At 46.6% G+C, this 26,547-nt stretch overlaps 1 protein-coding gene across 6 annotated transcripts in view; it reads right to left on the bottom strand.

The window, feature by feature from the left end:
- The window catches only part of CDK11B (cyclin dependent kinase 11B), a 31,758-nt gene extending 11,808 nt beyond the window's left edge, over nucleotides 1-19,950 (bottom strand). For 2 of the 6 annotated variants that reach the window (XR_014221494.1, XM_082229982.1), the window contains exons 1-13: nucleotides 19,824-19,950; nucleotides 17,809-17,936; nucleotides 15,410-15,525; nucleotides 14,448-14,572; nucleotides 13,053-13,191; nucleotides 10,171-10,307; nucleotides 6,512-6,628; nucleotides 5,297-5,392; nucleotides 5,012-5,170; nucleotides 3,375-3,440; nucleotides 1,992-2,167; nucleotides 572-662; nucleotides 326-447 (exon numbers count right to left, since the gene is read on the bottom strand). Coding sequence is in view for 5 of the 6 variants with exons in the window: in XM_082229982.1 (XP_082086108.1) it covers nucleotides 326-447; nucleotides 572-662; nucleotides 1,992-2,167; nucleotides 3,375-3,440; nucleotides 5,012-5,170; nucleotides 5,297-5,392; nucleotides 6,512-6,628; nucleotides 10,171-10,307; nucleotides 13,053-13,191; nucleotides 14,448-14,572; nucleotides 15,410-15,525; nucleotides 17,809-17,919 (1,455 nt within the window). In the remaining variant the exon portion in view is untranslated. Of the gene's footprint in view, nucleotides 1-325; nucleotides 448-571; nucleotides 663-1,991; nucleotides 2,168-3,374; nucleotides 3,441-5,011; nucleotides 5,171-5,296; nucleotides 5,393-6,511; nucleotides 6,629-10,170; nucleotides 10,308-13,052; nucleotides 13,192-14,447; nucleotides 14,573-15,409; nucleotides 15,526-17,808; nucleotides 17,937-19,823 lie in introns of those variants that run through there. The other 4 variants (XM_082229983.1, XM_082229984.1, XM_082229985.1 and 1 more) reach the window with 4 other exon arrangements.
- Nucleotides 19,951-26,547: the final 6,597 nt, after the last annotated feature.

Here is a 26,547-nt window from a genome sequence, read left to right as displayed (position 1 = left end):
CTAAGAACATAAGAAGCACCTTGCTGGCTCACGCCAATGGACCATCTATCCAGCCTCTGCTTGGAAGCTGTACTAGAGGTGCCTGGGGCCTGATCCACCACCCTCTTCTTGTGTTTTCATAAAAGGCAATGTCCCCTTGCCTTGCGGGTGGAGGGGAAAGAGGCTTAAGTGATACGGAGCTACACATATAGGCTTCCACGCAAGGATGGTATGTATGCTGCAGCAGCTCTGTTGGAACAAGGGGGACGCCACAGAATATAACCCTGGACAATTACAAGGCGCCCAGTTAACATGTCAACAGGCGATCAAGTGCTGGTGGCCTTACCCTGACAGTGACGATATTTGGGTGCTGGGCTTTCAAGATGGTGTTGATCTCCCTTAGAGAAGTAATGGGGAAACCTTCTTTCTCCTTCTCCATCTTCAGCCGCTTCAGCGCCACAATCTCATCTGGAAAGTATTTATTATTAGTATTAGTATTATTATTATTAACTTACCTACTTATTTCGACCATTTATGCACCGCTTCGTCACTATAGTCTCTAAGCAGTGTCATTGCTGAAGAAACAACAAACCTGTTTTTTTGTCTTTCGCTCTGTACACCACTCCGTACGTTCCCTCCTCGATCCGGTTTAAACACTGAAATTCCTCAACGCTACGACAGCCCTAGAGATAGAATAAAAGTTGCATATGTACACAATTTCTCTTAATTTTCAAATTACTCTGCTTCTAGAAGTCAGGTGGAGGGGCAAGGAATTACACAGGGCCACAAGACAATCCCTCTTAGGCCCTGTGATTCCAATCCTATTTTTCCCATTCATAGGCACTAGAAACTTTAAAAAAGAAAGAAATGGGGGTGGGGAGAGAGCCAATTCAAGCTCTATTCAAATCACAGTGTAAAAGCCAGAGCCATCTATCATACAACTATCCTGAGTGGAGCTGTGCTCATCTCTGGTTTGAGCTGGAATCTGATAAAAAAAACCCACCCAACTCCAAGGAAATAAGACACTAGAAATAATATTTGATAGCAGGAGTATGCAGGAGCTTGAGAAAGACTCATAATTGAAACAAGCTAGTTACATGTGATCCATAGTCGCAGGATGGGGTGGGTGGTTTTTTTTGGTCATGTGGGATTTTGTCATGTTAATTTGTATTATTATAATATAGAAACTATAAGGATTTGTTTGGGTCTCTATATATTTGTGGTGTGGAGTATTGTTTTGAGGCTCTCGCAGACCCAGTTTGCATCCAGTGCCAAGCCAAACCATGGTTTAGCGTGAATGAGAAAGTATGCAGATACACTTAGCAAAAAATGTGAGTGCTGTTCTCCTCCCCTCTGGTCCTGCTTCTGCTGCTGCACTTACCCAGAGCAAAGCTATGGTTTTGCTTAGGGTCACATCTGAACCAGGCTTACAGTGGTACCTCGGGTTACATACACTTCAGGTTACATACGCTTCAGGTTACAGACTCCGCTAACCCAGAAATAGTACCTTGGGTTAAGAACTTTGCTTCAGGATGAGAACAGAAATTGTGCTCCGGCGGCAGTGGGAGGCCCCATTAGCTAAAGTGGTGCTTCAGGTTAAGAACATTTTCAAGTTAAGAACGGACCTCCAGAACAAATTAAGTACGTAACCAGAGGTACCACTGTATACAGCTTCTTTCCCAGACAAACCACATGCAGCAAACCAAGAACAAACCTTGCCTATGGCTTGTCTGGGGCAAGACAAACCATGAGCCAAGGTTTGGAAGTAATGTTAAGAAGAACCATGGCTTAGACCTGGGTAGCACAGTGGCAGCAGGGGTTGGGAAGGAGCGGAATGACTGCATTTTTCGATTCCAGCCAGCACGCCAGACCCTTAGATCGCCCAATCCCAGTGGGCCATTGTGACTGGTGAGCACATGGAGTCTCTGTTCATTCGGAGGTCAGCAAAAGACACCACTGGCTTGGCCTGGCCCTTCCCCATGAAGGCCAGAGATCTATGACGGCCTCCTAACCTGAAGGGCGGGTAGATACTTGGGCAACTCTTGCTTCAGCTCCACAGGTGATGACACAGGTGAGTCAGGAAGGTAATCGCCCTCCGTCATCGTGTTGGATTGCGGGGTCCCCTCGCCAGCGTCTTCTTCCTCTCCTTCGCTCCCCACGGAATCCCGGTCAAACCTTGACTCTGCAACTTCAAACATAAGAATCAAATCGTGGCAGGAAGCGGATGTTGGGGGATCCTCTCCCCCCTGAAGTTCAAAAGGAGTGTGAAGGAAACGTCCTGCTCTTGCCTCCGGCTCTCTGAGACAAACTGCCTCTGAGTGTGGAGCAGTGTTTCTCAACCTGTGAGTTCCGAGATATTGCTGGACTACAACTTCCATCATTCCTAGCCAGCATGGCCAGTGGTCAGGGATGATGGGAGTTGTAGTCCAACAACACCTGGGGACCCACAAGTTGAGAACCACTGGTGTGGAGGCTTCATTTCAATATGATGGATTGTATCTGAGTTACAGACCCACTGAAATCAATGAACCTAAGTTACTCATTGCAAGTAGAACTAAGAATAGATACGGTTCCCATGGCTATTCGATAGATCTATCCTTCCTGAATCCACCTGTTAACCATGTCTTGCGGCAGCAAGGTCCACAAGTCAAATTATATACTGTGTAAAGCTTCTCCCCTTTTGCCCTTCAAGAACCTGTAGCCAAATCAGGCCAGGATCTATGTTCAGCGACTGCCAAATATTTGTATCTGTCAGGGAGGAGGAAGATCCAGTTCAGGAGTGCAGAATTATTTTTTCAGCCTGAAACCAGAGTTAAATAAAAAATGGGCAGAGCAACAGTTGTGACTCTTGCCTTTGTACAGTACGCTACATTGGAATCATAGAACTGTAGGGCTGGAAGGGAGCCCAAGGATCACCTAGTCCAAAACCCCTGGAATGCAAGAATCACAGATACATTCAAGTCATGCAAAAGCCAGAGATTTCTATACCCACACAAGTAAGAACCTCACAGTACACATTCAAAAGCAACTTCATTTAACAGGAAACTAAAATATTACCTTAAAGATTACAAATTGAAACACCAGAAAGGAGGCCAGCTGCAGAATGCACATTTAATGCAGCAAAGTTAATTTTAAAAAGGTGTTGTGTGGGGAAGGGTGCAATCTGGCAAGAGTCTCAAGGGACAGAGAGGACTGGGGGCCGCATTTGAGGTTCCCTATACTTGCTTTAGACTGCAAACACGAGAACCAGCCTGGGGTGGGTGGGGGGAACCCTTAGTACGCAAACCGTATTTTTAGGAGGCGACTCCAAACCATCAGAGGATCACCAAGGTCATGCAACAAGCACAAGGAGAGAGAGATTACATAAAGCCACATTTCGCCATTTGTCTTCTTACCCACTGGGAGGTGGTCTCCGTTCTCCCGCTCTTCTTCTTCGCTCATTTCGTCTTCGCTCACCTCTTCTGCAAGACAAAAAAGGGGAAAGAATGAGACAGGCTAGGAATAAAATTGAACTTGATTGCTTTCATACCTCTGCGGGCAGGGGATGGCACCATCTTGCTGGTCCTTTAATCACTGTATGGCGCTCTGTAACTTTTAGGCACTTTTAAGAGCTGGTGGCAGCATCAGCCTATAAAACCCTTAACAACTTTAGACCTGACTTATCTCAAGGACCAGAGGGGATGTGGATGGTGCTGCGGGTTAAACCACAGAGCCTAGGACTTGCCGATCAGAAGGTCAGCAGTTCGAATCCCCGCAATGGGGTGGGCTCCCGTTGCTCGGTCCCTGCTCCTGCCAACCTAGCAGTTTGAAAGCACCCCAAAAAGTGCAAGTAGATAAATAGGTACCACTCCAGCGGGAAGGTAAATGGTGTTTCCGAGCGCTGCTCTGGTTCACCAGAAGCGGCTTAGTCATGCTGGCCACATGACCCGGAAGCTGTACGCCGGCTCCCTTGGCCAATAAAGTGAGATGAGCGCTGCAACCCCAGAGTCGGTCACAACTGGACCTAATGGTCAGGGATCCCTTTAACTTTACCTATCTCAAGGACCATAGTCTTCTATAAGTTTCCTTTGAAGCTCAGCTCTAGATCCTGCAACCTCTAGAGCAGAGGCTGATGCCAAGTTCAATTAAGGACATTTCTGCTGCGGCTCTTTATGGTTTCACACAGGGAACATTCCCAGCCCTGCCCTGGGGATGCCAGGGATTGAACCTGGGGACTTACGCATGCAGAGCAGATGCTCTGTCGCTGAACTATGGCCTTCTTCTGGTTGCAATGGTTAAAAAGAAATCGCACTACTAAAATGGGACCGTGGCTGAGTGATACAGCAGCAGTACAGCATGGAAAAGGTCCCAGATTCAAACAATGGCATCTCTAGGTAGGGCTGCAAAAGACTGGTTTCATGAGTGGGCAATGTTTTTAGACCCATGGGCACAACTGGGTCTTTGAGTCAGTGCTGTGGGTGCCACTGTTAGGGATTTTTATCAATCCGAGCTGCTCCAGCTGTACCAGTGAGTGGTAATATGATTGTATACATCATGGGAGTGTCTGAGAGAGCGCGAGAAAGGAAGTCTGTATTATCGCTTCCTGAGTACTTTTGGAAGTTAGCTTCACTTCTGAGCGTGTTGCAGTTTCTGTACTGGTGTTCAGAGAGCACAGACGTACTGATGGAGTCTCTGTATACAGATTGTAAATAAAGTAGTTTTAGAACTACGATTGAGTCTTTCTTCTGCTATGATATGCCAGAAGACTGGCGTGCTCTTTTCAGGAGAGGAGGGTCGCCTATTACTGGTCTCTCTGGACTGAGGGAGATTTACAGCCAGGGAGAACTACCGGAGAGATAGCCCGAAAACTTGGGAAGTTGGCAGCCATTCCCGGGCATTTTTCTAAGAGCCACCCCCTCTACTCAGCTGCCCCAACCCTGAGAGGCAGAAAGTGTGTGCATGCGCATGCGCGCACTTCACTCTTCCAAAGAGACCACAGTAGAAACACGAATGCTGCTGTGTGTTTGTGTGTGCGTGAGAGACCGACACTTACCAGCTGACTGCTCTGTCACTTCTTCAGAGTTGCTTCCTGTCTCCTCCTCCTCCTCTTCCTCCTCCTCTTCCTCTTCTTCTGACTCTTCGCTGCTGGACTCCTCCTCCTCTTCTTCTTCCTCCTCCTCCTCTTCCTCCTCTGAACCGGATCCAGATTCCCCTGAAGAAAGCAAACACAAAGATGAAAAAGTGCAAAAAAAAAAACCAACCTCAAACTGACCTCAACTCTCAAGCTAACTGCTATTGGCTCATTAGAGAGCCCCTAAATTTGCACCCCAGCAGTTACCTGAGGATGTTTCTGCAGAGCTGGTTTTTCTTTCGCTGTCACTGATGTCCTGTAGATCCGAAAGGGGGTCTCTCTCTTCTGGCTTTTCTTCTTTCACTATTTTTTATTTTTAATTCAAAAAATTGGGAACAGGGTTGAGAAATCCCAATTCTCAAAAGTACTAAGGGATTCTACTTGTACAATCTTGCAGTTTTTTCCCCTGCCTTAAAAATCTAAAGCAGGGGTGAGGAACCCCATGACCATCCGAAAGCCATTGGACTCCAATTCCCATCAGGCCCAGCAACAAACAAAGGGCCAACATCTCCCCTCCCTCTGCCTGGTCTGAAGAATGCAAGGAAAATGTCTGCCACCAAGTGGGCCAACCAAGTCAACATGCACAGAGTTGCCCTGGAAGGATGATCTACCTACCTACCTACCTACCTACCTACCTACCTATAATGGTACCTCAGGTTACATACACTTCAGGTTACAGACTCCACTAACCCAGAAATATTACCTTGGGTCAAGAACTTTGCTTCAGGATGAGAACAGAAATCGTGGGGCGTCAGAAAGAGGCCCCATTAGCTAAAGTGGTGCTTCGGGTTAAGAACAGTTTCAGGTTAAGAATGGACCTCCGGAACAAATTACGTACTTAACCCGAGATACCACTCTATCTATCTATCTATCTATCTATCTATCTATCTATCTATCTATCTATCTATCTATCTATCTATCTATCTTTAATGCAGTATTTCAGTTTGTTAACTTTAAGCCACACGAAAACACTTGGAAATAATTTTAACATGGCATCCTTGTGTTTTGTTTACTAAATAAAAGCCAAGTAAACTGAATCACTGAGCTCAAATGATATACATGGAGTGGAAACTTTCCTACGGTCCCCAGGTTGTAGAACTCCCTCCCCACAGAGGTGTGTTTGGCCCCTTCAATATGCAGCTTCCAGAGGATGCTCAGCACTCACCTCTTTACCCTGGCTTTGGACACCTGAGGTGCATGTTCTTAGAATCCACCTTATTTTTATGATTGTAAATTTGTTTTTTTGAAAACAAAAACATTTTGAATGTTGTGCTTTAATTCTTGTAACCCACCCTGGGGCTTTAGGTTGAAGGGTGGATAATAAATAAGTAGAAATAATTTTAAAATGCCGTATACTTTCGGCTAGCCCGATGGATTCCTCCCTGGCGCAAGGAAGACACATTTATGCCTTTTAAAAGTTACCTGGCTTTCGGATTTCTCCTTGTTCCAGCTTTTCTCTCTGTTGTCGTAGCGGGCTGCGGCTCCACATCCTTACTTTCTCGTTGTAGTCTTCTCTCACCGTCCTGTGGTGTGCTGAAACTGGTCAAGACAAGAAAAAGAAAAATCTGTCTGTGAGTCCTGGACTTAAATCTCCGTTCTTATGCCGTGGCAATTTGCTTCACGCAAACTTTGCAGCTCTGGCAAAATGAGAATTGCTTCCCTGCCTATCAGTAGTACGCTGGCACATTCGAATAAGAAGCAACGTTTAATTACGGTTCAACCTTCCTTAAGTTTGAAAATGCACCTCAGTGATGGGCTATTAGGGTCAGACAGACATGGCTTTAAAATCAATCAGCAGACTCTTACGACGACTCCAACAAAACATAAAAAATAGGTACCAAGAATCAATTATTTATGATAGCAGGGAACAACTATTTCAGAAATCTATATACGACTTGATGTGGGGAGGGGGACACCAGGAAATAGCTAGACATGGAAGGTATCCAGAGTCTACACAAGGATGAACTCTGGCTAAGTGGCAGAATATTTGCTTTGCACGCAGAAGGTCCCAGGTTCAATCCTTGGCATCTCCAGGTAGAGATGGACAGTAATCCTGGCACTGCTGCCAGTTACGGTAGACAATACTAAAGTAGATGAACCAAAGTTCTAACTCAGTGTAAGACAGCTACCTAGATAACCCCCTTGCTAACAAATCTGGGTGAAACAAGTCAAGATCAGAAGGTGCAACCAAAGGTCAGGACTTCACCTGTTTTGAGTGCAGAAGGTGCCATGTTCAAACCCCACCACCTCCAGGTTAGGGGTGGGACAGAGGCCCTCTCTGAAATTCTGGAGAGCCACTGCCAGTCAGTGCAGACAATACTGAGTTAGATGGACTAATGATCTGAGTCAGTATAAGCCAGCTTCCTATGTGGAACTCACAATATCATGTTGCAAATGTAGAATGGTGCTGTTCAGTATTTCAGCCACTCCATTTCATCTCACATACCGTTTTCCACCCCCGGTCAGTCAGCATTCCATGCCCACCAAGCATGCTCAGTTCTCATTGTCCAAACTGCAGCTCGCTCCCCCCCCCCCCCCCAATGCTTGCTCATTCACCTGCCTGCTGTTCTGTTGTCACGCTATTGACATAGCCTACTGGTGGCTATGATGACAGCATGATGACAGACTTACGTTTTTATACATATTAGAAGATATATCCCCTTGCAAACCTTGGGGTTCTCCCTAGCCTGCAGACGCCTCCCTCTCCTGCACAGACAGCACCATTTTTGCTACATAATCAGTGGCACTGACGACCTGTACTTGGGAAATAAGAGAGGATAGTGACTTCCTGGGGACCTATGAGGTCTCACAAATCACAGGTCTCTTACCCTTTGCCCGTTTCCCTCAAACTCAGTATTTCCAGAAGATTAAAAAGGTGGTGGTGGGACAAAGACTTGTATGTCACAGTTGGAAGGATAAACATTCACCATCCATTACTCAACAGTCTGGAGATCTTACTTACCCATCTCCATTTTAATGTATACAATCACCAATCCTGTTTGGATATCTGTTTCAACATCCAGACTCATTGCATTTATATATGTGGTTTTTTTAAGTAGGATTGATGCACGATTATTAATGCGACCTGACATTTCTTTCCCTTTTCTTTCAGATATATTTGCAATAAAATATATACACAGACAGATAAGCGCACACACACACACTACTGGCCCCCTACTCAAAGTTTCCCAGGATTCTAAAGAACAAAAAAAAACCCATGGTAGTTTTCAAATCAGTGGTTAAAAGTAGTGGTTCTGAAAGGTTCAGTGCCCAATCTTGACTCAAAATGGCATCCATTTTGTGTAGCCAAACACAGACAATAAGCTGCTCCTTGATCTCAGGAACCATCATGCAAAAATTTGGCTATGATACCTTAAAAGTGATGCAAATGCACAGCGAACGAACAACCTTCAAAAAATATATTAAAAGAGATTAATCTAGAGTTATTAGGTTGCTAAATATGAGTTCACACCATGTTAGGGTCCATTTAGACCCCAATACCTCAGTTTCCCCATGTGTCACACCCAAAATCCAGCAGGAGCTAGCACTGAGACACAGCAACAATACACCAGCTAACTTTAAGAGACTATGTGGAACAGGAAATGACATTGGGGGTGGGGTGGGATGGGAGAGTTTTACATATTTTGAATACCCATTTGGAAATTTAAATGTGGAGGATTTAAAAAAATACAAATTATCGTGGAGGGTAGAGAAGGGAGGACTTAATGCAATCCAAACACTCTATTCCAACCCCCAACCCCCCAATTTTAGCTAATCACTCCTCATCCCCAAGCTTTCTACAAAATAAAGAGAGTACTGTGGGGCTAACGAAAAAGGTTAAGCATGCCCTTTAGTTTGAGCACCAGGAAGAGGAACCTCCACCACCGCAAACCTTCTGCTTATTGTAAGACCACTGCATAACCAGCAAAGGAGCAGCCATGCCTCAGGGTTATTTTGCTCTCCTGCTTCTGATAACCACAGGAGCGTCTGCAGAGCACAGCGCTTCTGCATCCAACCACACTGAAGCTGTTTTTGGCAATGCCTTGAGCTCCCATGTTCTGCCCACACACTTCCAAGCCTATCTTGGCAGCAGCAAAGGCTATAAACTCTTTTTCTCTTTTAAAACGAGAAAGTGGAGATTCCTGGAAAGCAGCAATTCGGCAGCCAGAACCAAAGCCCATGCCCTTCTGTGCCCTGAGACAAAAACACAACGTTGTGCTAGAGCACATGCTGTGCTTATAGAAGGTCCCAGGTCCAACCCCTGGTTTCTGCAGGCAAGGCTGGAAAAAACGACTTGCATCTGAAACCCTGGAGACCCCTGCAAGTCAGTGCAGAAAACACTGAGTTAGATGCACTCAGTACAAGGAAGCTTACTATGCTCCTATTTAAATTGGCTCTTTATTCAGAAACATGAGGACTGGAACCCTGCTTTTATTTTTAGGGGAAACATTGTAGCTCGGTGGCAGAGCAGTTTCAACACCGCAGCATCTCCAGGTAGGGCTGGGAGAGATTCATACCTGAAACCCTGGAGAGATACTGCCAGTCAGTGTAGACCACTGTGCTGGTCTCCAGCTGTTTTGGGACTACAATTCCCATCATTCCTGACCACTGGTCCTGCTGGATAGGGAGGATGGGAGTTGGAGTCCAAAAACAACTGGAGACCAAAGTTTGGGAAACAGTGGTGTAGATAATACTGAGCGAGCTGGACCAATGGTGTGACTCAGGAGAACACAGCTTCCTATGTTCCTAGGTCTTAGGAGAAGGGATGCTGTTCAGCGGCAGAGCATCCATTTTGCTTTAGAAGGTCCTGGGTTTGATTCCCCCCTCGTGTCCAGGTGGAGTTTCCTGGAACCCCGGAAAGCTGATGCCAAAGGAAAGTCAATTAAGAGGCAGTAATGAGCTTGATGTCCCAAGAATCTGATGCAGCGTAAGACAGCCTCCTTTGCCTGAGATCCACGAGCACATCTGTGTCAAAGGTTTTCACGGTATAAACGTCATAGACGAAATAAACACACGATCCGTACCCGCAAGGAAATAAGGCTTCCCTCGCCCCGTTCCGCCCCCACCTCTGAGCTACTTACTCTCTCGTCTGGCCTCCCGTTCTTTACGCCTCTCCTCCGCTCGCCTCTCCCGTTCCTTGATCTCCCGCTGCTCTTTCTGCTGCTCTCTCATTTTCCTCTCTCGCTCCCTCTTCCGCTCAAGCTGCTCCAGGCGGTCCCTACGAAGGGTTTCATCAGGCGCCCGTGTTATTTTATCGAATTGGTTTTCGTTTGTTTTAATTAACAATTTTGAATTATATGGTCTCTTTCGCTGCATTCCCTCTAGAAAGATTAGCAATTATTTATTTTAAGAGCGTAGCTTCTGGCATTTGCACAAAGGCCGAATCTCCCTTATCAAGAGAGGTTTTGCTTAGCCAAGTCAGCACCAACACAAATCAGGATGTTAAGATATTTATTGACTGCCCACCCACCTACCCTACTTTGGACCCTCCTCAAATTCGAAAGAGAGACCCCTCTTGGGAGGACAGTGACTACCAACATCCCCTCTGGCTCATGTTTCTGGCAACAGTACCACGGACGTAGTACAACTGCAGCAGGGAACCTTTCTCAGTCTGAGGGCCGCATTTCATTCTTGACAACATTCTGGGGGCCACATGCCTGTGGCGGGTGGAGCCAGAGGCAAAAGCGGGCAGAGCAATAGGTGTGAATTTCACCTTCCTTCAGCAAGCGAGTTTCTACATTACACTCTTTATCCTTGTGTTCCAGGAAAGCCAGAGGCATTATCAGAATTCAACCAAAACCAAACACTTAAGGAGAGGCGGTGGCCTGGGGAAGAGTCCCGAGGGGAAGATAAGAGAGGTCAGATGTTCTCCACCCCTGTAACACATAGCTGAATCCAATATTAGCCCTACTCAGAGCAGATGCACTGAAATTAAGGGGCCCAAGTCAGCCACATGGACTGATTTCAAAGGATCTGCTTGGACCAGGGCGGACCTTGGATACAGCCCACAATTCCTTCATGCGCTTGATCTAGTGCCCAAATGTTCTCTCTTAAGGGGAAGGAATTGTAACATTGCTTTATGGGCTAGTAGGAGATTTGAGGCCTCCACGTTGGAGAATTTTGTAGGGGAAGGATCACAGACCTTGGTGGCAGAGGACCTGCTTTAGATGAGAGAAGGTCCCCAGTTCAATTCCAGGTATTCCCAGTTAAACAGCAGGTTGCCGCGGATGGGAAGGACCTCTCTTTGTCCAAGATCATGAAGAACATGTGTCAGTTGTAGCAGACCAGGAATGGGGAGGCGCTCTGTGTAGATGCTGCTGGACTCCAACTCACACCTTCCCTGTCCATTGGCCATGCTGGCAGGGCTGATGGGAGTTGGAGTCCAACAGTAGCTGGAGGGACAAAGGTTCCCCACCACCCAAGCAGGCAATATTAGGCAAGGCAGACAAATAGTCTGAACGAGTGCTAAGACAGCTTTTGTGTTCCTGTGTACTTATCTGATGCCCACTGGGGTGAATCAGATATGCAGGATTAAGCTGTGTGAAATGCATGGTCCATTTCTTAAGTTGTAAAATCCCTCATATTAGAGGTGGTTTTCTGAATGTTGGTTCAAATCACTACTGTACATTCCTTACCAAGCTCACATATCAATTGCGTCCATAGGGCTACAGGACTCCTCCATGGGTGGTAGGTGCAGAATGTCTTTCTTTAGCTAGATTTCTGCACAAGGAGCAACTATTAACCCCAGCTCCACCCATCGCTCAACAGGCACACTCAAGTTAGATGCCCAAACCATGGCTTCTGATGCCTGATATAGAAGGCCGAACTTGCGTAACCTCAGCTTATTAGGTCTCTCAATCAATTAAAAGCTATGTTCAGATATCACAAAGAGCTATGATTTGGAGCCTAGCTGTTACCCTCAACATGCCCCCCAACCCTTTCCCCTCCCTGTCACAGCAGCTAAGAGGTTACGAGCTCCCTGCTCTCCTCCCACTATGCAGCTGGGATGACTCTGTCAGCTTGTGCTTTTGGTTAAGTGCAACTTGCCATGCCACCCACACCAGGAACTGTGGTTTGCATTAAGTATGACTCCTTTCAACAAGCCAGCTTCAGAAACCATGGTTTGATGGTGGCTTGTTTTTAAACCAACCGCAGTCAATGTCAATCACAGTTCCATGCTCAAATGACAAGACCAACTATGCTGAACTACAAGTGGGTGTGAAAGCTTTCAAACTCATCCTCCCAGCCACAGAGGAGGAGAGAGGGTGTGAGCCCAGGGGGCCGTTAGGCTTTGTCCATGTCCTGCTAAGTCAGGAGTAGCTAACCTGTGGTCCTGCATCTTCTTTTTGATTCATTACAGTAATACAGCAGAGCCAATGCATTCTCAAAAAGTAGAAGTGTGCATTTTGCTCTCAGCCAAACCAATAAGTTTGCTTCCATGGTCTAGTTCAGCTTTTCTGGGGAGCTCTCCATGACCCCAAATCAACAACTGGGAGCTGCATCAAACTTTATTCCACTCCATCTCTAGTTTCTGCAATGTTACCAAGCACTGTCCACCCACTTTTTTAAAAAACCACTCATCACAGTGATCCTATGTTTGCATTACAAGAAAAAAGGTAGAGTCCCAGGAAACTAAATTCTTAAGTCAACAGCACAGTCTGTAGCTTTTTTTGGAACTGTTGCCTATGCGGCATCATGGAAATAATACCACATTCCAATAGCCCACACCTTTGCTTACACGGTTAAACCAGTTAAGTGCTTGATTTACACTGTTAAGCAAATTGCCACATCTCTGCAGTTCTTGTGATCATGGCCCGCAGACAGCTATTTAGTGGCAGGTGATGTAAGCACAGAACCAAAGGAGAAGATGTACAGCTGTTAGACTGATTGCATAATGTCCCTAAGAAGTTGGTTCTGGGGAGGAAATGCTGGATTTTGGGCTCCGGGGCCAGGGGGGATTTACCTCTCTCTCCGGGAATGCTCCCTAGCCAATTCCCTCCTTTTCTGCCTCTCCCATTCACGGCGGGCCTTATCCTGCTCTTCACGGTGCCTTTTCCTACGTTCATGCTCGCGCTCCTTCTCTTTCACCCTAGCATGCTTCCCTAATAATAGAGATACAAAAAAAAGGCCAAACTGTTACCCCCCCTCCCAAACAGCATTCGGAAGTCGTAAAATGAGCAATGGAACCAGATGAAAAAGAGAAGGAGAGAGAAACACAGATTATGAAAGAATCATTTCTCTTGGCACTCTGCTAAAACAAAAAACAACAACAAGCCACCATGGCTAAAATTAGCCATCAGGTTAAAGGGCTTTTTAAAATTAAAGCTGACTTCCACAAACGTTGGAACTTCTCCCTTCCTTGTGACTTTGTAGCTGGCACTACTAACAATATTACTCTACTGTGTGTCACAGTAAAAGCTACCCTGGTTCCGCGCTCTCACCTGAGAACATAATAAGCTTCTTGATGGGTTAAAAAGCGCATGGTCCAGCATTCTCCTCATGGATGCCAGTGACCAGAAGGTGCCAGGTGGCCTATTAGCCAGCAGACAACTGATAGACCCAAGGTGCGTTCTCAGTCAACATACAGCAATGGTGAGGCCCAAAAGACCCAGTGCCCCACATGGACTGAGCTTACACCCTGAAGTATGCTGGGGGTGTCTCAGCAGACAACCTTACATGGGGAGGGTCAGCTCATGTATTCAACTGCTTGCCATAGGCAACCAGGGTTTCCATGCAGGTGAGTGAGTGCTCTGGGGGGAGGAGGGACAGAGCACATCAGCCCCTCCACTTGGTCCCCAGGCTAGTTGCATAGGAAGGAAAGTCTCTTCCTCCACAACCTGCATGGAAATGCAGAGGGAAAAGGAATGGCTCAGTAGAAGCCACAGCTTTTTTAAACTACCCTGTTAAGAATCCTCTGCATTTCCATGCTCCCTGAAAGGCGGAGATGGAAACAGAGGCTATTAGCCTCTAAGATGAGAAGGTCCACCGTGTATAGCTCATTGGTTAGCCCAACATAATGGGGTGTGGTCAAAAGTAGGAGCGGTCACCTGATGAGCAATTGAGCCAATGGCTGAAGAACTTCCCTTACCACTGCCAGTAAAAATTGCTGAGTTCTTAAAGGGCCAGCAAAAATAATTCTTGAGGGCCAGATCAGAATCTCGAAGTGTAAGTTAGCTAGCTGCGCTCTAAGTGGGGTGGGGTGGGAAGCCTGCTGGCTACTAAACTTTGTGGGTGTATATATAAGGCTGCCTTAACTGAACTCATCATTGTGTGATGGGTTCCAGAGACCAACCCTCTTCCAAGGACACCAGAGGTTAGGAGACACTGAGGAGGAAATGCTAAGAAGCGACCTGAGTACCTTCTGCCGAATGACTGCGATGACGCCGCTTCTCTTTCCTCTTCTCGTCTTTTCTGTGGTGTGCCCTCTCCTTCCGTGACATTTGCTGGGGGGGTTTGATTGCCAGGGAGTCGTCCTCTTCTCCCCTGAAGTCCACAACAATGGGGAGGGGGGAGAATGGGAAAAGGATCGTGTGCATGCAGAAGAAGAGTTCATTCATTTACTGTCGTCTAACAGCAGTCACTGCGCCTGGCAACAGCAGCCTGAGAGATGGGACAGTGGCAACTGAAACCAGCTGCTCATTGGCTTCTTCCCTCCCCTGAATCCCTTCTATTCAAGCTGGTCATCACTATGTCACTTTAAAAGTACATGCCCAGGGTTGCTTATTTTAACCCTCCCCACCTTGTTTTCACCATGCAAGCTGCAGAGCAAAGACTTTTAATCTGTGCACAGTGCTTAGTAAAACACAGCTGTTTAAAAATGAGAAATGAAGTATACCACACTGCAACAGTATCGCAGTCGTGGAAGGCAGAGGTGATGGTCCCAAAGACGATGACAGGGAAGACTGCCAATGAAGCAAAGCCAGCTGCGAAGGGAAGCTGGAACTAGAACCTGCCAGCCTACTAATTCAGGTGCAGCCCATCGTAACGGCCACATCTCTGTAGACCAGAAGTCTCCAGATGTTGCTGAACTCCCATCAGTCCCAGCCAGAATGGCCAATGGTCAGGGATGGTGAGAGTTGCAGTCCAACATCTGGAAGGGTCACAAGCTCCCCATCCGTAAGGTAGACCATCACTTGCCTTTATTGCCTCCAACCTCCATCAGGCCTAGTGTTCAAAGATGATAGGGGTTGCAGTCCAAGAATATCTGGACCCCCATACACATTCCTATCATATGGCAAGTGTGAGTAATTGTAATTAAACCGTGTGTGTGTGTGAGAGAGAGAGAGAGTATAACCCTCCCTCTGCTAGCGGCTTTCCTACCGGTCTTCCATAGAGTCTTCCCTCCTGTAAGGTGAATTCCGGATAGTTATCTCCATGCGGTGATCTCTCAGCTCTCCCTCTTCAAGGGAATCGCGCTTCGAGTCCCGATCATCAGACTACGACGACAGGGGGAAACACACATTTTGGCTTTCAGAAATTGTGCACAGTGAAAGGTTATTCGTAGTTTTACCCCCCCCCGAAATTTTGTTACCCAATCATAGCAGAGGCAGAGAGCTTGTTGTGCTATTGGAAAGAACACAGACATTTAAACAGGGGAAACCTATTTGTGTGCTATATTCACTTCAAAGGTGGGGGGGGGGAGGAATCCCAGGATGCTACTTGACGTGTCTTGACGGAATGTTTCATACAAATATTCCAGGGAACTTTGGACAAATGGGTAGAACCAAAGTATAGTGGGGAAAGAAGAACATGCAGGCACTTTCACCTCTGGGGACCAGTGCACATAAGTAGGATGCCACCATAATCCAACAGGTTTTTATTTACAACCTGGGTAGTGTCATGCTGCTGCTGTGGACAATTATTTTGAACCCTCCAATCCAATTCGCTTTCTTTCTGGAAGCAAGAGTTAATTGGCTGCTGCATGTGCACGTTTGTGAACAAGCTAATGAGTATGATGTGGGGGGTGGTAAGTGAATGTGGAAGTTCTTTTGCAATAATTTTGCCAGGCGGAACACTGTGTTTTTATCTTGTGTTTGTATATGGGAAATGCATCCAGAAGACAAAAAGGTATCAAGGAGTTAGTGATTTCACATGGTTACCCTCCCTGCCTCTGTTCCTTCCCCCTCCCTCGCTCTTGTTAAGTTTTTTGATGGTGCGAGAACAGTCTTTAATGTCCTGAGAACGTTGGGAGGAGGTGAAGCCTCCCCCCCCCCCACAGCTGCCTTAATCAGCTGTGGAGGATAGTGCTGAGTACCTTCTTCGATGTTGGACATTGTTTTGAGAAAGTAAGGCATTGGGAGAGGGTGGCTAATGGATGATCTGCACATATTCAGTCTTGGAAGCCACACAGGCTATCTATTAAATTGGACGGTTTGGGCAGAGTTTCTTTGAAGCTCGTGCATGAACTGATCGGCTGCAGGGCCATGCAAACAGAGGCTACCTGGGGGAGTCGCATTGCTGCTTCTTGAGGGCTTCCTACTCACTTGTGTATTTTGTATTGCTTCTGAATCTCATTTTAAAAGAAGCACCTTGCCTTTGGCAAGACAGTTTGATTCTGTGAACCGCCCTGTTATCTTGTGATGAAGAGCGGTATATAAATGTAATAAACAACAACACCACCACTGAGGTTTGCAAAAGTACAAACCTGCTGTACCTGGAAGTGGGTGGGGAGAGTGCAGCTGAATGGGACACAGCTGCGGGCAGCCTGAGGAAGTATCATCCCCCTTGGGCCTGCCCATAAAAAGCAAGTCTAGAGTAAGAGAATAGGGTGACGTCTTCTGTTTGCCGGAACTCTTCTTGTTATGATACTTTTGTGGTTGAGCTGAGTTTTTGGACCCTGGGTGAGAACCCGGAGGGTGTGTTAGGAGGAAAACAAACTGATGTATAGGTATATGTAACATTTTTACAGTGGTGCCTCGCAAGACGAAAAGAATCTGTTCTGTGATTCTCTTCGTCTAGCGGTTTTTTCGTCTTGCGAAGCAAGCCCATTGATGGATTAGCGGATTAGCGCTATTAGCGGCTTTTAGCGGCTTATCGGATCAGCTGATAAGCGGCTTAGAAAAAGGGGGGGAACCCCGCAGGAACTCGCAAGACATTTTCGTCTTGCGAAGCAAGCCCATAGGAGATTCGTTTTGCGAAGCACCTCCAAAACGGAAAACTCTTTCGTCTAGCGAGTTTTCCGTCTTGCGAGTTTTCCGTCTTGCGGGGCACCACTGTATATGCAGCTGTGTGTTTTTGTAATAGTTTAAGTTGCCTGTTGTTGCTTCAGTTTTCTGTACCCCGCTTAGAGATCTTTTTAATTTATTAGGCAGTACAGAAAAGAAATAATAACATAAAAATAATCAAAAGAATATTTAGGAGGAACCCGCCCCCCCCTGAGGAGATTACGGTTATTACCTGCCCTTCACCAGCAAGTCCTGGAGCAGGTTACAGCAAGCTGTAGAACGCTTTCTCTCTAATTAGAGGTGGGGGAGCAAAGTTTTCTAAACTGCACAATATCAGTATGAGAGTGGTACTCGACTAGCACAAAGGACTTTCACCAGACATGCAATCCTATGTGTGCGCACTTGGAAGCAAGTCTCAGTTACTTCAAGCAGGTGTGCACAGGACTGCAGCCTGAGAATACCAGAAGAAGCTTTGTTCTAATTAGAGAGGGGGGAAGAAAATGAGAGGAAAGAAAACATACTCTTATAGGCACTGGCTCTAGAAGGGCAGCTTACATTTTTGAGGCGCTTTATGTCTGCTTTCTCCTCTTGCTCTTTGCGACGTTTCTTCTCCTGAAGAATTTCATCTAACGTTTTCACTTTCCAAGATTCCTTTTCATCACCCATTTGTGTTTAAAAAGGCACTAAAAGAAAAGACAACCATCAAATGAGGCTGCTGCTACCCTATCACGGACCTGGCTGTCCACATTTTAATAACACCGAGATTAAAACTACCGTTAAGGTACTCTGCCTGCAGCCACCTCTGAAAAGCACTTGGAAACTATAATTAGTCCAAAACAAACAGGCCAGTTTGCTAGCTGGGTTGGCATCATGAAAAACATCTACTATATATTTCAGAAAGTTGCTCATCTGCTGCCTATGCATTTGGACACTTCCTAAGATATTGCAACAAAACTTCTGAATGACCTCAAAGAGCAAGTTTTTGTCTATGTTTGGATACAAGGCCATTTGAACTCAAATGGTGGACTGAACCATTCAAAACTGCACTGATTTCAATGACTGGTTTCAACAATGTACTGGTTTTGGGTTGTTTATACATAATTTCCAAGCAACGCTGGGTACGAGGCTGCTAGTATAATGTAACTACAGCATTCATTTATTAATAGGGTCATTGAAAGCTGCCTTGGAGCACATCAGTCACCCGATTCTCCTATCTCAGCTATTGTCTCCTTTGAACAGCTCTCTAGCCTCTCAGGAAGAGACAGGTTTCTCCCATCACCTGCTACCTAATTATTTAAACTCAGACACCGGGAATTTTTGGCCCTGCAGGCACTGCTGAACTACATCTCACATCAGCCCTAGAAAACACAGCCAATAGCCAGGGATGATGGGTGTTGTAGTTCAACAACATCTGTAGGACCAAAGGATTCCAAAACATGATATAATAGGAAGGACAAAGGTTTAAACCTGGGGCTTTTGGAATGTGACGCACGCAGCCCCCACTCCTTCAGGATGTTTCCTCCCCATATATCATTGACTGGTGGGCAACAGCCTCCACAAGCACTTTGCCCCAAATGCACCATTGCTAAAGGTACAGTGGTACCTCGGGTTACATACACTTCAGGTTACAGACTCCGCTAACCCAGAAATAGTACCCCGGGTTAAGAACTTTGCTTCAGGATGAGAACAGAAATCGTGCTCCAGCAGCGCAGCAGCAGCAGGAGGCCCTATTAGCTAAAGTGGTGCTTCAAGTTAAGAACAATTTCAGGTTAAGTACGGACCTCCAGAACGAATTAAGTACTTAACCCGAGGTACCACTGTATTCAGAAGGCATGGCCCCTGCACAGCTGTACTAGAGCTAGGAACTTCAGCAGGTGCAGCGACCATGAACAAAAGTTCCTTTAAAGTAAAAGCTCACAGTCCACAAGCTAGCCTTTGAATTTTGCAGACTTACACGCAACCCCCCCAAAAAAATAAACCCATACAGCATCGTGTTTGTAGTCATGGCACAGGGCAGGACCAGGAAGACCAAAAGCTCGATTTGGGGTGGACGTTATTGTTTGGTTTTGTCATTGTGGCTATGCCCTTTCGCATTTTTACATTGTAAACCGCATTTTGACCCTTGGCGAAGGGGGGGGGGTGTACATAAATTTAATAAATAAATGAATGAATAAATAAATAACGGTAGATAACTAAAACACCCGCTCAGCCAAGAGCACTAACGGGGGCTCCAGACTTTAATGAAGTGAACAGAACTTGAATGAAGTGGGACGGGGTTGGACAGAGAAGGAAGTTCCGAGCGTCTTGGGGGGAAGCCAGGAAGAAAATCTCCAAATCCTAGTAAAATAAGGAGAGCTCGAGAGGGCGCCTCACCACCACTCGCTGCAAGGGAGGCCTAGCCCCACCACACGCCACCCCGGCAAGGCAGGCCGCCCTACCACGGCCCACCTTCCCCGCCACAGGAAACCCCGCTTCCCTCCCCTCTGAAACCCGGCCTCCGGCCCCGGGCAGCGGGGAAGGGAAGGCGGCCCACCGCAGCCGCAGCCTCCCCGCCTTCCACCCTCCCTTACCTTCCCTGTCGCCCCTACCGCCACCGCCTCCACGACCCACTTGCCGGGGATGCAGTGCCCGGAAGCGCGACGCGTGGCGCACGCATTTCTTCCGGCGCGGGTCCGTTACGTCACCGGAAAGGGGGAAGTTCCCGGCCCGGCCCGGGGACAGTTAAAGGGAGAGGCCCATCCGCTTGTGGACGTTCGCAGAACGTCAGCCGGAAGCCCATAGACTTTCAAATAGACGTATGAGGGGGTAACGTACTTCTGGGTCCACTAAGCCTCCCAGCTCCAAGACGGAAATCAAGCGTTTTCTTGTAGACATCAATGCACAATTTCTATAGACATGCATAAAGTGTGGACTTAGAAAGGCTCCCTAACTTCCAGGGTGTTGTTTTTTTATGGCTCCTGATACGGAAGGGGGGGCATGTCTTCTTCACCTCCTTCTTCGCTACAATATATCCATTTATTTCCAGTTGTCAGTGTCAAAAGGGACTAAAATCTATAAAATTCATAGAAAATCAACGTGCCAATTTGCTCAATTTCTCTAGGACCCCATGACACCTCCCCTGTCCTCCATAATCCCTCAACCCATATCCTGTCAAATCACTCTGCCAAGTCTTTCCTCCGGCCAATACCAGGTGACAGACTATGCATACACTGACCATTGTCTTCTCAGGATGTGCTTATCTGCGCATATCTCCAGCTCTCTGCATATTCCCCCCTCCCTCCTCCATATCTTCAGCTCTGCATATTCCCCCCTCCCTCCTCCATATGTTAATCCGGTGTATCCCAACCCCTTCCTAATGTATTCATGATGTAACTGGGATGTATTTTGCACTGTATTCTGGGATATGGAGGGAAATCTCAAAAGTTCATGTCACCCCTTTTTCGGGGTTCAATCTTGCCTTGAACCTGTTGCGCAATAAACTTGGATCTTCTGCAGTTTGCTCCTGTCTCCGGCTGAGCTCATTTTCCTCCGCAGGGACCCGCGGACCTAGTCCGACGAGCTGGGTGGCAGAGCAGCCTTGCACCCAGATTTTATCCGTAACAGCTCCCCACTCCAAAAAAAAAAAAAAAACAAAACAAAACCACCCCAGCTGTGGAATTAAGGGAGAAGTGCCCACGAAAATCAATGGATAAAATAGTATTGTTGTTGTTTAGTCGTTGAGTCGTGTCCGACTCTTCGTGATCCCATGGACCAGAGCACGCCAGGCACTTCTGTCTTCCACTGACTCCCGCAGTTTGGTCAAACTCATGCTGGTAGCTTTGAGAACACTGTCCAACCATCTCGTCCTCTGTCGTCCCCTTCTCCTTGTGCCCTCCATCTTTCCCAATGTAGGAGGTGAGGACAGGTGACCCCACCTAGGCCCCAAGCCCCCCCCCAACCAGGCCTCAAAACTGTCCAAAATTCCTTTTGTCTTCTAAAAATCCAAAACAGCTTTTGTCTGGCTGTTCTCTGCTTATTGTCACAAGATGCTGTGCGTAGGCAAAATGTTACTTTTAAAGGCTAATGAATAGGCTCTGTTCAAAGCAGGCCTGAGAGCTGAATCTTATCTCATTCTAGTTGCAACATCTTTGGACATGCTGAACTACTCTCATTCCCCCTTTCCTGGGAAGGGTGCCAAGAGTCCACAATAGTCCCAAGACAGCTTTCTGTACATGCTCAGGAACACATCATGGGGCAGGACTCTGGAAGGAGGAGAAAAGGGGAGGGAACTGGAATGGGTATATAAACTCTGTGCACATGATTGTGAACTCGTGCATGCTTTTTGTGAGTTATCACACTTGCTCCTTCTACCAGTTCATGGATGGTAGAAATAAAAGCCTTTTCTCCGACTATTCCTTGAGTGTCTGTTGACTCCCATCTCCCTTTCCCGGGTGCAATATTTTTCCCACCCTAGAGCAAAGCCTCATAAGGCTACACCAACATCAGAGTCTTTTCCAGGGAGTCTTCTCATGAGGTGGCCAAAGTATTGGAGTCTCAGCTTCAGGATCTGTCCTTCCAGTGAGCACTCAGGGCTGATTTCCTTCAGAATGGATAGGTTTGATCTTCTTGCAGTCCATGGGATTCTCAAGAGTCTCCTCCAGCACCATAATTCAAAAGCATCAGTTCTTCGGTGATCAGCCTTCTTTATGGTCCAGCTCTCACTTCCATACGGAAGTATGGAAATACGGAAATATGGTTTCCACATGGAAAACCATAGCTTTAACTATACGGACCTTTGTCAGCAAGGTGATTTCTCTGCTTTTTAAGATGCTGTCTAGGTTTGCCATCGCCTTTCTCCCAAGGAGCAGGCGTCTTTTAATTTCGTGACTGCTGCCACCATCTGCAGTGATCATGGAGCCCAAGAAAGTAAAATCTCTCACTGCCTCCATTTCTTCCCCTTTTATTTGCATTTAATTATGGCTGGGAAGAAAAAAGGCCTGCAGGTATTTCAAATTCAGGTTCTCTCTGTGTGTACATGTGGCTTGTTCCCATTTTTAAGTTGGATGCCATCCTATGCTTATTGGCAGCTCAACCGTTTGTTTTGCTCTCTCGTTCAATTCTCCCAGAGAATATAGCTCAGCATTGTCTTACACTGACAGGCTGCAGCTCTCCAGGATTTCAGACCTGTCTCTCTCCAAGCCCTACCTGGAGATGATGGGGGAACTGAACCTGGGCTAATGTTGACACCTTTGGTTTGGGCAAAATTGAGACATATCAGGGGGGTGAGAATTGAGGGGCACCCACTAAATCCTCCCAGCCCCTTTGTGGAGGGAGGGTTACCCACATTTGGCCTCCCGCCACCCTCACCACCCCAGCCCTGCTCTTTCCCTCAACTCACGTAGACAGGATAATTAAACAGAGAGCAAAACATGGTTTTGTTTTTATTTACCAAAGGAGAATTCTTAGAAGATACAGTGAACAAAAACAGGATTATTTACAGTCACAGGTTTCTTTCCTTTAAAAACAACATTGCAGCTTGTATTTTTGCCTCTTACGCAGATAGCAAAAGCTCATCCACAGGATCGGTCCATTTGGAGACTTTAAGCAAATGTCAGTTACATTAAATTGGTTGTGCTTGAAAGCAGGTTTATAAAGCGGGTGAACGTTCCACATTAAGTCAATACTGGAAGAGTGAACATACTCAATTATGTATTGCATACACTTTTATTTTCATATTGGTATCCCAATATACTTAAAGTTTGGCCCCGTCGCAAAAAAAAAAAAAAAAAAGCACCCATGAGAGATTGTGTGTTCAAGTTTCCGCAGGAAAAAAACATCTTGTCATTTTCTGGATAACAAATGTGAACTATTTATCTAAATTGCAGTCATTTCCCAGAAACATCATCTTTGATTAAAACACCGTCAAACACTGACTACCTTAGGTCCCCAGATGCTGCTGGACTACAACTCCCATCATCCCTGGCCAACTGTGGCAGCAGTCAGGGACAGTGGGAGTTGCAGTCCACCATCAACTAGGAACTTAGTGGAAAAGCACTGTTCCACACCACAGACGTAAATTGGTTTGATGTCCACGAGGGGCTTAACTGTCACTGTTTCCCTGGCAGACTTGGAAATTGTAGCTTGACAAGAGGGCCGAGAATTATGTCCATTCTCTTAGTAATTTGTTTCTTGGAACTACCTTTCCCACGATTGCTAGAGGAGGAATCTGTGGCTAAACCAGTTTTGTGTGTAGCTAGGCTATGCCTCTTTCTGGGCAGCCCAGAGGCTGAGGCAGGGCTCGTGGGATGAGGTATCTTATAGATTAGTACAACCATCCTGAACCTGACCATTTGAGGCCATTCTTATTGCAAAGCCCATGCAATGCTGAAACACAGACATGCTGTTTATAAGGATTCGTGCTGGAATGCTTAGTGATTAAACCACCAGTTGCCAACATGACACCCGCAGGCATCATAGGGCTCTTGAGGTCTTCTGGCGCCTAAAAAGCCTCTGAGCCCCTTGCCCTATCCACTCACTGTCTCCTCTGTCACAAGCTGGTGAGGGTGGTGACCTTCCCTCCCTACCCCCACTTTGAAAGATACATAGGGCTGAAGGATGCTGATAGAGAGGCGCTCTTTCCCACTTCCTCTTTCAACTCTTTTCAAGGCTCTACTACCGGATCTGACTTTTACACAGAGCCCTCGGAAAAAAACAAAGTATGCAAATACACATGTTCTCTATTTCTGGCCCTTGAGGGCAGGGCTGAACTGGGGAAAAGGTGACTGGAGGCAGTGGAGCAGACAGGCCTGAAAAAGTTGGCAACTCCTCAGCCAAACATTCAGTTGTTAAATGTTTAGTATCAGTTAACTGATTTGCTTACCCAACAAAAAGCTTTCTAATAAGTTTTTTTTAAAAAAGTTCCCCCGTTCATCGCGTGGCTAATTAAAAACACATACAACTACAGCATGAAATACTGATAACACACAAAAATATGTCAGCTTGAAAGAGGTACTCCTATTTTTCTTACACATGGGAGTGAACACCCCCTAAAGTGGCACCTACTGTGATACACAGGTCTAACATCTGTAATGGACAAAATGCTTATCTTCACGGCTATGGTTGCGTTTCACTTTGGCAGCAATCCTATATACACATACCTGGGAGTAAGCCCTGAATAACTCAGCGAGGCTTATTTCTTAGGCGTGCATAGGATGGTGATGTTAAACTAGCTGGTGATTGGCAGACTTGGGTAAAATTTTACCAGTAGTGTCTGGTAGGGCAGAAAGCAGGGAGGCCAATAGTAGGTGGCGCCAGAGGCAATGGAAGCCAGAGCCAGCCAATTCTAATTTTGTCTCCAGAGGAAACACTGAGAATGACAACCAATGCCACCTCCTGGTCTCGCTGCAAGTAAGAACGCAGGCAGGTGGAGGCCGGCTGAGGTTGGTGGGGCAACACGCCCAGATGGACCAGCCTCTGTTGAGCTGTAGTAACGTGGCTGGTGTTCTTGTGGCTCATGACACACAGCTTTCTTTCTTTTTTCTTTTTTTTTTTTTGCTTTTTTTGCAAAAGGGCAGGTGTCCCTGCTGAAATGTAGCACAATACTAAACAGTATTGGGCAGTGCAACCCTAAAGTTAAGCCTGTTTACTCTGCCATTTGCAACCACATCTCTGTGGGCCAGGGAGGTCCTAGCTTATGGGCTCTCTCGCTCTTTCCCGTTCTATCCAGCACAAAACATGGATCGCAAAGACCTGTTTTAATTCATTCTACAGGCTGCAATCCTGTACTGTGCCTACCTGGGAAGAAGCCCCACTGAATTAAGGAAGGCTTACTTCTGAGTAGACATCATTAGGACGGCACCGTATATAACTTATAAAATGTCTTTTAGGGTGCAATTGTCCTTGCAATGCAGTGTACGAAATTTCATGCAAACCTACTCAAAATGATGCCAAGTCTTAGACCACTGGTCTATGCTGGCTTGCTGCTGTCTACTTGTGAGTTCGCAGGCAGAGAGTTTGTCCTGTCACCTTCTACCTGGAAGGATGCAGCTCAGGTGTCACAGCATCTGCTTTGCATGCCTAAGGTTCAACCCCTGGAATCTCCAGGTAAGGCTGGGAACAGTCCTGTCTGAAACACTGGAGTTGCTGCCGGCCAGTGCAGACAACACTGAGCCGACACAGTATGAATCAGCTTCCTTTGCCCCTATGGGCTGCATCCAACTTTAGCTCTACTCAGAGAAGACCCAGTAAAATAAGCGAGTCCTGCTTATTAACTTCGGTGGGTCTCCTCTAAATAGGGCAAGCAGGGGCTACAACCCACCAGCCTCTGCTTCCTTCTCAATGCAAACTTCTGGCCGTGCTAGTTGTTGACTACAGCCATTGACCCAGAACATAACTGGAAAACCCCAGTGTCCCCCCCCCCCCCGCTGTTACAACCTTGTGAACTAACCTTATTTTTCTTTCTTCCGTTTAAAATAATAGAGACCATGCTTCTCCCTCCTTTGGTTCCCAATTCATAATTCTCAGAAGCAAGCTTTGCTATGTGTATCAAGCTGGTACCCCACATTTCCCAAGAGTCCATTATTTATTGCCTACCTACACAGTCTCAAAACTGAAGGTGGGGTGAGATAAGACGTTCAAAGCTACCCACCTACCTGACCTCTAGTGCAAAGTATTTCCCAGCCATGCTTTTAATAATGTGCATTTCAGAAGGCACCTAGAAATTAAACTTGGTGTGTGTGTGTAAAAGAAGATGGCTACCAAAACTGTGTGTGTGTGGAGGATTGCTATCAGAACTGATGATATCATCTCTTTGATGGCTGAAAGGTCTCTGGAGGGTTTTGCCAATAAGAGAAAGTGAGAGACAGTGGTATCCCCCCTCTTCAGTCCATTGTGTGTTTGGGGCTCGGGGATGATGGGGTGCACATCCGTCACACAACATGCTAGTGGTTAAGAATCCCCGCAGCCCCAAACCGGTCCACCTTTTGCTGGTTTTGAATCTCCAGAAAACAACGCTCTTGACCGTCTTGGGCTTTTGGGCTGAAGTGGTGGCTGGCCTTCCCCTATCCCAACTGACCGTTGCTTCGTAGTCTTTTCGAAACGCAGACGTTTCAGCTCAAGTCCCTGCAACAGATGAGATGGGTCGGCGGCGTTGTGCCGCCGATGGGGAAACTTGCTGTATTTCACATTGCTGTGGTGGAGGCTGGGCCCCGAGCAACCGCCTGACATTTTGCAAGCTCTTTAGACAGAGTCAAAAGTCCATACGTTTCCATTGTATACATCCACTTCTCAAAGAGCTCTCCTTCTCTCTGTGTGTGT

Source organism: Podarcis vaucheri (assembly GCF_965113315.1).
Source record: "Podarcis vaucheri genome assembly, chromosome: 7".
NCBI classification, from domain to species: Eukaryota; Metazoa; Chordata; class Lepidosauria; order Squamata; family Lacertidae; genus Podarcis; species Podarcis vaucheri.
The sequence above is the reverse complement of the archived record's forward strand: the minus strand, read 5'-3'. Positions and strand labels throughout refer to the sequence as shown.